Source organism: Dreissena polymorpha, chromosome 15, assembly GCF_020536995.1.
Source record: "Dreissena polymorpha isolate Duluth1 chromosome 15, UMN_Dpol_1.0, whole genome shotgun sequence".
Lineage (NCBI taxonomy): Eukaryota > Metazoa > Mollusca > Bivalvia > Myida > Dreissenidae > Dreissena > Dreissena polymorpha.
Genome location: NC_068369.1, coordinates 54,128,291 through 54,140,964, shown reverse-complemented (window position 1 = coordinate 54,140,964; position 12,674 = coordinate 54,128,291). Strand labels below are relative to the sequence as shown.

Genomic DNA, 12,674 nt, shown 5'->3' with positions numbered 1-12,674 from the left:
TAATATTTTAACCCCATTATATTCAAGGCCATCAAGATATTAGTCCTTCATCATATCACGGGCATGGTAGAAAGGCTACAAAACAACCTTTAATGGGAAGGAAACCAGCCCTATGAGATCCTACCCAGTATGAGACTCAAACTTTTGACATATCACTCCATAGGTAAACACTTTACAAAGACATAGTGCTGGTCTTGATTAATAATGAAACAGTTTTATGTTCTCAACATATTTTAAGTCCTCACATAATGCAGTCATGACATAACTATAAACCTAAACCGATAAGTAGTTTAGATTTAGAATCTTAAAAGCTAATAGAAATTCTTCTTGCAAATATAAGTTTTTAAGTTAGTGATCAAATCTGTGTCATGAAAAATGTAAAAAGTCAATAGAGTAATACACAGATCTTTTATATGAAATAAATATCATTTTAAACAAACAGTCATGTTTGTGCGCTCACTCTACGAGAAAAAAATACGAACGACAGCACAAAACATTATTGTAAACACTCATCACATTTTGGGAAATTCCCTGCAAAAATTAACTCCCTTTGTACAACTTTTAACTGTCTGTTACAGTTACTTCCCTTTGTATAAAAATAGTCAAATATCACAGAAATGGTAGGAAATAACAATAATAAATAAAATATCACAAAAAGCTTAACAATCAAGTAACATACAAATTAAAACAACTACATGTTATTTCTTACAAATTCATGTAAGTAACCATATGCAAATATACATTTTGTTACGAAGTAAATGGCTTATGAACCATTTTATAAGGATAATCAGCATGATTATGGATAATAAACATTTCTTGTGTTTTTAGTGAAAGGATGCCCCCAAATTTCCACTTTTGTCTCAAAACTCAGCTTCTGTCAAAATGACGCTATTCAATGCCAACTTTGACCTAAGAACTCTAAGTGTGACCTTGACCTTAAAGGAAGGGAAACGGGTGTTACATGCCACCCTTATGATGGTTGACAAGTTATTTCAAAATCAATCAATATATATCTAGGATATGATTGTGGCAGAAAATTTAACACACACCCCACTAATGTTCAGACGGACAGGTAGACAGTGCAAATGCAATTTGCTGCCTTCTTCGTAGGGCGAATAGTAAAAATACAATAAAACCATAATAACACGCCCAAGCAGTCATATCATATGAAAAAGTATATGTTTATTATATTTCTTTCATTAGTGAACAAGGGATTGGACCAAAGTTTATTTGTTTAAACCACTACATGCAAGTACTAACATTGTAGAAAATATAATATTTGTTCTAGATTTTTTATAATTCAACAAAATATGATGTTCTCATCTCATATCATATGTATAAGTTTTTACTGGCCATGCATAGTATGTAAAACTTTTATCATTCTCTTATCACTTATTGAATTCATTTTTACTACTTTAATACATCTGAACATGTGTTTCTGTTTCTTAAATAAGCCACAAACATTTTGAATTAGGAAAAAAAACATATTAATACAGCTTCAATGTTCCTTTTTTTTTCATTCGACTAAACACTGTTGATTCCCCTCTATCAATGCTAATTTTGCTATGCTAAATTTATCATTTTAAAAGGTAACATATAAAATATATAAATGAATGTCATTACATTTTATCTTTTCAATAAATAAAACATGCAAAAAATTAATAGTGCAGAAAAAATCTTAAATATTTGTACATGATTTCTTCACAGAAAATTGATAATTGAACAATACAAGGGAGATAAATGTGATAATTTAATTTCAAGTAGGCCAACACTGAAATGTAAACAATTACACTTCCATGAATGAAAACATTTGTTTGATATAATTATCATCCGTTTGAAATCATTTCTTAAAAGCACTTTTTCAAGTTAGCACAAAAATACAACAAAGCAAAACAAATGGAAAACACTTAGTAAAGGAAAAATTTAAATAGCTTGAAGAACATTCTTGAATTTTTTAGAACAAAATGAACAAAACTATCACAGACCTCATGCTAAAATGGGTCTAATGTTATACGCAGACAGCATAGCCTATGTATGAGTGCAGTCTAGTGAGGAGCTAGCTATGTGCAATAAAGTCACACTAAGATTTGTGGTCTGATAATCAAAAAGGGTAGCTGCTGACCAGACTGCACTGGCTAGTAAGGAGCTAAGCTGGCCAAATATGGCATAAGATCCATCATTGCATGACGCTGGTCATATAATACTCGTATTTTGGTCCAATTTGACTAACACTATAGATGAAAAAAGTTAATATTTCAAATTAAATCAAAGAAAAAACTAAGGAAAAGTGCTCACGTTTTAAACAACAACACTTAAAGAATGTATCACAATATGGATATCTATATCTGTACTTTCCATGGATCAACTGTTTAATAATAAAACTTATAAACTATGAGAACAATGAAAATGAAGCCGAAAGTACCACCATTAATAGAGGTCTTATAATATTACAATTAGGTGAGTTTTTTTTTCTTCATTATTATTGTCAAACTATTAGAGTTCCTGTAATTGAGCTTAAATAAACAAACTCATATTTTGCATGTAAAAATCATGTGAATTATGTACACTAATTGCTCAAACCCAATCATGTTTTTATGATTAGTATTGTAGCTATACAATTACACAGGAAATGGTTTGTAACAGAGAAAATGTGATAAATACAACAAACTACACAAGTCAAAATAAACGACTCTGGTAAAAAAATAATAATTAAATATATATATATATAACTATAAAATTTGCAACAATTTAATATGGACGGAGGTTAAAATAAATGGACATACATTTACACTATGTACCAGCCACAACAAAGATAACCTTTGGTTTGTGCAAAACAAATTTTTTATCTCAGTTAATAACATACAATCTATCATTCCTGATTAACAAAGGAGTTAACAGGTCGTAACTGTATAGTTACCAACAACAAAATCACTCACATTGCAAGTGCAATTTTAAGATGCAGCTATTTTTTTTGTAAATAGGACGGGATATGGTGAGACCTTAAAGCAATTTACTATAAAAATGATGTGCATAAACTGCAGGAAATGAAAGATACCTTCCTAAACATGATTCATCATTTCTGTGTATAAAAAATAAATGTTTGGTATGTTTCATTGCCCGCAAAAAAAAGCATTGTTTCTTTACTATAACTCTACAAAACAAAAGTGATATAAAAACAAAACATCATTATCAACAACATATTAACATTTATCTACAAGTACAATCATGTATTCTCATATTAAAATACTGACTATTTACAACGTACAACAGTTGTCCAAAAATACTTTAATGCTTATAAGTAACAAAGATCACGGTTTAAAAATATAATTTTTTTAATCAAAGTAACAAAATCTATAACGTTTGTGTTAAGCCTCACACATAGTCCCAAGAGTCACAACCACGTATAAACGAAATTGTTAGCCACCACTCATCCTGTTAAAGCACGCTTCTCCTTCATTTTCTGATAAGACTCGAGATTGAGAGCGGCCTGAGTCTCGAGCTCTTTCCGGGACGTCTTTTTCAGCTCCTCAATGCGCGCCCCATCCATACCCGATACGTCGCCCCCACACAAGATCCAGGGATGGCACAGTACGTCGATAGCAGTGTAACGTCGCTTCTTGTCCACAACCAGGAGATGCTCTATCAGATCCTTAGCACCTGAAAGATTGGTACAGTATTTACCATAAAAATACAAACACAACAGGATTAATATGGAAATTCTTCATAAAATCAAATGGTTAATTGCTTCACTTAAAATAATACATATTTGCGTCTCATATGAACAACTCGTCTAAGAAATGTATGCTTATCTTCAAAACAAGGAAATAAATTAAAATGAGATAGTTTCAACACATATGGGCTGAAAAAAACTTCAAGCAAAGATGAAGACTTCATGAAACACTAGAGGATTAAGCATATAAATGTTCTGTCCACTTTAAACATCATGAGTATATATCAGACAAAGAAATTGTGCACTCCTCCATCTTTATAAATAAAATAGCCTGTTTCCAGTATTTGGCCAGAAAAACTCCAAAAAAATGTCCAAAAAATCTTGGAAATCAACCATTTCCATATGAAGTATCACTTTGACATGTTAATAGTTCCTAGGCATATCAAATTAAAGTTGATGCCTATCGTATTCAATTCAATATTTAAAGCCTCTGTTTTCAACTGTAGGATACTGCTGAGCAGCAAACAGCATTAAACCTGAACAGACTGCGAGTCACTTGACGGCTGTTCAGGTTAATGCTGTTTTCATATAGCCATTTTCACTTTGCTTCTGAGCGGGAAAGGGTTATACAGAACAATTAATTTTGCCATGGCTGCCCTTGATAATGCAAAACATAAAAAGGAAAAGTCAGACATATTTTCTGAATATCGTAATTACTCTATGTTTTCGGACACATTAAAAAATTATTTATTTTCGTGTCCGAAAAATTAGATACGAAAAATATTCACAAAATACAGGTGTCCGAAAACTAAGAGTCGAAAATTGAAGTGTCCCAAAATAGCGACAATTGTATCAACGACTACTGGTAATAGCACGTGCTTGTAAAATACCATGCCGCAAAGTATTAATTACAGTTATATATGTTTGCACTGCATTTTAAATTATTTTAAATGCTTCATTTATGTGACAGAAAGTTACTACAAGGTTGTACTTTGACCAACGTGTTCAAAGATGGGCATGTGATGCAACGATACACGCTAGTATGAACCAGTAATTAACGCAATACAAAAGCAAACTATGAATTCTTTGTTTGTTCATTTCCAATATTTGTTGTCTAACACCTTCCATTGTTCGTGAAACTTGCAATAGGGTGCATCACACTTCGAAGCGTTTAGTATTTGTCACTGTTATATTACTGAGATGGGGTTGTACCATTGCGGTAGATAATGGAACTGTTAATTGGCACTACCCCTGGAAATTGTCGTAAAGCTATTCTATCGGGCGAAACCATTGTTTAATACCGGTTTACAAGGTTATTTACCCAATAACGCATATGTAATGGTCTTTTTCCCTCAGGCATGCACCTGCCATGTTTCATGATGTTAATCTGGTTGTAAAACCCCATGATCAAAGTGTCATTAGATATCGAAAACAGGACCAAAATTTGGTAAAATAGCGCTGTAAAATATACTGTCCGAAAACTAAGAGACATTAATTATGGACGAAAACTCTTGTGTCCGAAAATTAAGAGTCACGAAAAATAATAGTTTTTGCTTAAAAAGGGGGTGTCCGAAAACTAAGAGTGTCCGAAAACATATAGTAATTACGGTAGGTTGGAATCTTGACCAACATGCATGCTTGTAATGTGAACTTTTGAGGTTTCACGTCACTTGTGTCTTAAAGTTTGCAAATGGAGTTCTTTTGCCAAAATGGCCAGGAAAAAGGCCTAAATAAAGGGCCCTCTTACTAGAGGAGATGTTGTCCCAGTAGGGACTGAGGAACTCATATTCTCCCGCCTTGATGAACTCAAACAGCTCTGTCTGGTTGCGGTCGGGGCTTCGGAAAGGTGGGAACCCACACAGCAGGATGTACGTGATCACGCCCACCGCCCACATGTCCACCTCCAGACCGTAACCTGGGCAACAAAAAAATTACTTATATGATGATTACTCTATCTAGTATTAAACACTTGAAAACACAAATAAATATATTTTGTGTAAAAAAATGTAGATACAAAAAATATTAACAAAATACAGGTGTCAAAAAATTTAGAGACAAACTTAATACAAGAGTTTGCATATTTAGAGACACTCTAAAATATTGCACAGGCAATAGGCTACAGAAATGCCATGTATATAGCCTCAATGTTAAAATGAATAACGTGTTTGTAAAATACTACGCTATATGGTATGAATTACTTGTATAAATGTTTCACTTTAAGCTGTTGGGTAAAACCATTGTCTATTACTAGTATACATAGTTAATCACCAAATAACGCAAATGTAATGTGGCATTGGACTGCCAGGTTTCATGGCCTTAATATGGTTTTAAAAAAGCATGATCGAAGTGTCAGTTGATAAGCAAAACATGGCAGAATTTCTGGTAAAATTGTATTGCAAAATAAACTGTATCAAAGTTTAGAGCCATTAATTATGGATGAAACCCCGAATGTCTGAAAATTACTAGTCACTAAAATGATTTACATGTATTAAGATTGTACAAAAAATGTAAGATAATTATGGTTTGTTCAGTTTCGATACATAAGTTTCTTTATTTCTCTATACTGAATGCATGATGCAATGCTACCACAATGTCACCTGCTATAATGTGAAAGTTCCAAATTAAAAAAGGCACTTACGAGACTGTGAGATAGTATAAGAAAAGTTAAACTTATTTATTTTATGATAAGATAGTATGATCGTATGACAGTATATATTGACTCTATTATTATTTTCAGATAGCTATATGATTCAATGTTAAATCATAGCCCTGCACAAAAACAATCTTGGTGCCGCCTCTTATGAACCTACCAATCTCTGAGAGGATTTCTGGGGCCACATAGGTTGGAGTGCCGCACACCGTGTATATGGCCTCCTTCACATCCATAGCCAGGCCAAAGTCAGCAAGCTTCAGAGATATCGTCATGTCCTTGTTACGGTGCACCTGGCAGAAATAGTATGGAAATGAGTCTTGCTGTGAGAAAATGGGGCCTAATGCATTTGCGTAAAAGTGTCATCCCAGATTAGCTTGTGCATTCCATACAGGCTAATCAGAGATGATGCTGTCCATGGAGATTGGATTTTGTTACTTAGAGACTCCATTTAAAAGTCCATAAAGTGTAAAGTTTTGTCGCAGATAAGCCTGAGCTTACGGCTAAGGCAATTCAGGGACAAGACTTTACACACATGCTGCTATGGCAATTCAGGGACGAGACTTTACACACATGCTGCTATGGCAATTCAGGGACGAGACTTTACACACATGCATTAAATCCACTTTACACAGAACAAGCCTCATATGTACTACTAGTCAGGAGAGTTAAGTTCTCCAATATCTGATCCTAGAGATCAATGATGTATGATTGTAATATGCGTGTTTTTTCTTTCAATAATACATTTGAAATTCTTTCTGAAGAATTGGTTTACAAATATATTCATGCATAACTAAGTAAAAGTCTTAAGAAAATTACTTTGTAAATTGGATACATCTTATCCAGGACTTAATGTTAAGAATAATTTAGCTATAAATCTATTGTTCAACATACCAAATTCTGATAAGATCACGGAAGTCAATAAAATATTAAATATATGTCACATTCCATAAGGATGAGAAAAATAAAAAAAGACAATGATTGTTTGTTTACATTTTTTTCCAATATTTAATTTTGATTTGTCACGTTCTTTACCATTTAAGATAAAAGCATAGCCTTACACAGATTTGTTTCACAATAGTAACTTAAACATTTATATAGCTTTTATACAGGCACATTCTGCACTCACTTACTCTGTACATGTAGAATTTCCAGCAAGTGCAATAGACGGGTTAAGTCATCCTGGTGTAAGTGTTAAAACACTCAAGTACATACCACTTCACAATGATACATAAACAGAAATATCGCCACTGATTTTACGGCTCATTTTATAACCACTCTTGTATTAAGAACACATGGAGGAAACAAAATAATAAATACCACTATAATTTCAATAGCTTTGCATATTTTTGACTCGGATGTGTTTAATTGATCCGGTTAATACCAACAGCAAATCAGCAACACAATCAGCTTTGCTCAACATCTTAAACTAAAGCCACTAATATACTCAGTCAGGGCTAAACATCACTTACGGTCCAATGCTGGGAGGCTTCACATTACTTACAACCATATTTTCCGAGGCAACACACCACTAATGATGCCTCCTCTAGGCTACATACCAGTAAGTTTTCCGGCTTCAAGTCCCTGTGTACGATGATGCGGGAGTGCAGGTAGAAGAGGGCGCTACAGAGGTCTTTAACCATGTGTGCAGAGTCCACCTCCCCAAACTTCACACTCTGAGTGATGGCGTCAAACAGGTCTCCACCCTGCAGCGTAGCATACATGTGAAATACTTAAATATATTTTATTTATTCATTAGTTGCTTTCTGAGGTGGAGGGGATGGTCTCATCATTTTAATAAACGGCTTAACAACAAACAGAAGTATCTGCTTATTGTTTCTAAAACATAAATTATAGTTTCATGCCTAAAGTTGAAAATTCCCTGCAGCATAACATAATAGAATACATGTGGGTTTGTTGTTGTTGTTTTCAGTGTGATAGAAAGAAATGAGGCCTGATGGGAAATGTCATGTGACTTATAACCAAGGGTTAACTGTTAACCTGTTGTACCTAAGATTACTATACAATAGAGAAATCATGAAATAATACAACTGCAGGAACAAAATGAGGCAAAATTATTAAAATTGGCTAGTCTTATTTAAGGTAACTTAATGGACCAATTTTCTATACAATACAAACATCCCAACACTGAATAAGAGCTCTCCAAAGGCAGCGCTGCACAACTGACGTTTTTTTTTTCAGTCACCTTATATTATGACCACAAAAACATGTCTGGAGTTGAATATTTGGAGTAGTTATATAGTAGTCTATTTATACAATCTATAGACTTTTCTTAGTACAAATGGAGGCTGGTCAAAGTAATAGGTCTTGGTCAGAGAGAGATTATAATTAGACCCTAAACACACATGTTAAGTTTTATTTCAAGACATGGAATTGTTGATGAAAATGTTAACCTGATTTTTCGAAGTACAATAAGGGATATAATTCTGCTAAATTGCAGTTCAGTGTTATGGAACTTGGTCATTGATCTTAAACAATGACCTTGAACAGATGGCCGAAATTTTAATCTGAGTATCTAAGGAGAAGCAATGAAATGAAGATATATTATGGTAACCTTAACCAGGGCATTAGGAAGACACCAACAAAATGGCAAATAGTATAGCACCTTGAAACAGTTTTTAGAGTAATTGCTGCCTTCAAAAATTTAACAACACGTTGATAAAGAAAAAAATGTTGTTTTCCAAAGCCCTTTTTTGGACACAAAACACAACAAAATAATATCAATAAATCATTCAACTATGACAGGAAGCCAACAGCAAGCAAGTTAACATTTATGTCCAGGGAAGACAAAAGGTTATATGTTGAAGCTTATAATGGTCAAAATGCCTTCAGCGTAACTGAGAACCACATCAGCAATCAGAAAAGGACAATGTGAATCTATATGAACTTTTTAAATAAAAAGATCAACTAGATAAATTTCGGTATCATAAAAGTGTTTCAATACATTCTAAAATAATTGTCAAAAGTATATTTAAAGAAGATCTCAAAAACGCTAATGTCTATAATAAAAGGTAATGTCTATATATAACTAAATGATTATAGACCTGAGGAAAGTGTACGTAAGGACTTGAACACTGATGATTATAATTCTTGTGATATGAAAGACATATTCCTCTTTTGAACTTTATAATTAAATCTATCAAATACAAAACTTCAATCAAACTGATTAACAGGCAAATTTGTTCAATCTAAAAACCATAAATGGTATTGTAATGCTATTATAATTCATTTATTATCATATAAAACTTTTATTTAGTCAAAGATTTTGACTATGTTATTTATCTCCATTAATCTTGACTGTGAATAGTACAATCTAGCAAAAGCTATTAACAATCCTGATAAACATTCTATTATAGAGCCTTTAATGCAATTCCCATTTTAAATTTATTTTCGTATTGCGTTTCAGTTCTGTGACAATTTACTTATAACATGACAGACCATTGTAGATCATTTTGAATATGATGCAACAATACAAATCAGTGTCTGTATATATTATAGTTTATTGACATGTCAACTTAAATAGACAATGTGTGAAAATGTTTGTAATACCAGTTACAGAAATACTTGCTAGCAATATGAATTCAAAATGTATTGTAAACAATACGCATTCCTCAGTATGCCTAGACACATAAAATATTAATGAAATATTGAAAATAAAATAAAAACAATATACATTCCAAGATATCTGGTAATAATAGGAAAAAGGAAACTTTAAATTCCTTAAAATATATTTTGGCACGTCTGTCAACATTGAAGGATTTGAGAACTCGCCCAGATTATAGGTTTCTACTGCACAATCAACAAATCTATGAGACTGTTGACTCAAGTTTCAAACCAATCAATACCATTACATTTTGAGATTGCATTTCATCGGACTTCCAATAATGCAGATGACAAAACATGATTTTGTTTAAATCATGATAATACATTATAATGCTATGCAGAGTTGTAATGCACCACCACCCATCCACCCCCCCCCTTTATTTCTTTGCAATGATCATGTTCCAATGAGCTTTGCTCGTATAATGTAAAGAGTGCTGGCTATGTTGTTTCAATACAGTGCTGTTTTAAAATGGCAATAAATCACTGTCAAATTAACACAGATTTAAGCATATTGTGATGTGTTTCCTATAAGGCATGATCAATATGATATTTCTATTTAAACTGCTGATCTTACATACGCAAGTTATATCAATAATATATTCTAAAATGCATACACATAGAAGTAAACTATATTTGAACATACCTTCACTAATTCCATGACAAGATATATTTTATCACTTGTCTCATATTCCTCATACAATTTCACAATATTAGGATGGTTACAATCCTTCATAATTTCAATTTCATTTTCAACCATGTGTTCTTTGCCTTTAAGTTTAGGTTTGTCAATGACTTTCATGGCATATTCAACACCAGTAGCCTTCATTTTCGACAAACGCACTATAGCAAAATTGCCATCCCCTAATGTCCGTCCTAACTCATATTTGGCTAAAACATGGTTATCATTACTAATTTGTCTTTCTAACTTGGTTTTTCTTACAATCCTATTTTTACCAGTTTTTTTCTTTCTCCGTTCAGCTTCCTTGTTATCTTTCTCTTTATTGTCAGCAATAATTTTGTCATTTTTTTCACTATTTTTGTCTTCTCTTTCTGTGACAACTTCCTTCACTTTATCATCCTTTTCCCCATGCCCTCGTTCTTTTCCATGCTTATCTGATTCTGTTTCCTTCACATCCTTCTCTTGTTTTTCACTGTGGTGTTTTTCACGTTTCTCAGCATTTACCTTCTCTTTCAGTTCTCTTTCTTTTTCTCTAGCCTCTTGTTCTTTTTGTTCCTTTTCCTTGTCTCGAGCTGCCCTTCTTTCTGCCTTTTCTCTTTCTCTCTCCGCTCGTTCCTTTTCAGCTGCTGCTTGTCTTTCTCTTGCAGCTGCTTCTGCCTGTTCCCTATCAATTTTATCCTTCTCTCTTCTTTGTCGTTCCTCATCCCTTCTTGTTTTGTCATCTTCTTCTTGTTTTTTCCTTTCTTCATCTTTTCGCTTCCTTATCTCCTCCCTCTCCTTATCTCTCTGCTCTTTCATTTTCTTAAATGGATCTTCCACTTTTCCATCATCAGGAACTTGTCTCTTCTTCCTACTCTCTTCTTCTTGAGCTCTTCTCTCTGCATCGATCATTTTCATTCTTTGTCTTCTTACTCGATCCTTTTCTTCATGAGCTGCCTTTTCCTTTTCCTTATCTAATCTCATGGCCACCTCAAGATCTCTAGGATACTCATTCCTTCTCTTGCCTTTTTCTGTCGGCCTACCCTTATACAGAACAAACTCTGAATCTGGGTCTCTGTTACTTCCATCACTTCCTTCACCAAATCCACTATCCCTTTTATCAGCATCAATGTCTTTGACAGGATCTTTGACTTGGGCTAATTTCTTCCTTTTCTGTCTTTCAAAGTCTTTCATAATATTCTTTGCATATGGGCTGTCTGGATATACTTCCTCAATAATTTCATGAACATCATGCTCCGTCAGAGGCTCATTGCCAACACCGATAAAAACATCATCATCCCGGAAAAAATCTGCCACACCCTGCACTTCACGACCGCGAGTTGTGAACAACTTCCTGACCTTATTTGTTTTCCATTTTGGACCAAAAGCTTCAGAAATATCACCCATAAGCTGTTCAAATGATTGAACACTCCTTCTGTTAAGTAAGATTTTAACATTGTTTCTGGGTTTAGGTCCATTCCTGACAATTGTGATCACTTTAGGCTTCAGAGGAACTGTGCTTTCACCAGTGTGCGCTAGGTAACTGTTCCGACTCGCTGGACCAAATGCGCCTGGAAGGCGCCGATGGTGTTGGGCCCCTTCGATTCCCTTCCCCTGAAAGAATCGGCCTGGGTGAAAGGCATTGCCATACATTCGAGGTCGGTAGTTAGGCCCTTGAGTGTAGTTCTGTTCGTTGTCAAGGTTATCATGTTGATGATGGCGAGCTGAAATGAAACAAACATTAATTTTGTTGTAATTTTTGAACAAAACAACATGATTTTTTTTTAAACAAGTGTTAAGATTTGGGGATGCTAAAAACTTGCCATATCTTACTTTTTCATTTTGGCCAAAAGTTATTTTCTTGTTATCAGTACAATAATTATATAGAAAATACATGGTAAGTACAATTTTTAAACAGCAACATGAACAATACATATTTGCCACTAATGGGATTTGAAGAAAGTATTTCATTTTGCTTGCAAAGACACAAGTTATGCTGGTGCAGCAAAACAATTGCATACTTTAAACATTATCAATTATGTTAAGAATCATGCTTAAACAGCAAACAATGT

At 33.7% G+C, this 12,674-nt stretch overlaps 1 protein-coding gene across 8 annotated transcripts in view; it reads right to left on the bottom strand.

Moving 5' to 3' along the window:
* Positions 1–12,674, bottom strand: part of LOC127859301 (serine/threonine-protein kinase DCLK1-like) — a 78,998-nt gene that overhangs the window by 1,602 nt on the left and 64,722 nt on the right. For all 8 annotated transcript variants that reach the window (XM_052396556.1, XM_052396557.1, XM_052396555.1 and 5 more), the window contains 5 exons: positions 10,588–12,326; positions 7,880–8,026; positions 6,481–6,613; positions 5,418–5,585; positions 1–3,657 (listed from right to left, as the gene is read on the bottom strand). The exon at positions 1–3,657 is cut by the window's left edge and continues 1,602 nt beyond it. In XM_052396556.1, the coding sequence (XP_052252516.1) occupies positions 3,428–3,657; positions 5,418–5,585; positions 6,481–6,613; positions 7,880–8,026; positions 10,588–12,326 (2,417 nt within the window). In that variant the 3' untranslated portion in view covers positions 1–3,427. The remainder of the gene's footprint in view (positions 3,658–5,417; positions 5,586–6,480; positions 6,614–7,879; positions 8,027–10,587; positions 12,327–12,674) is intronic.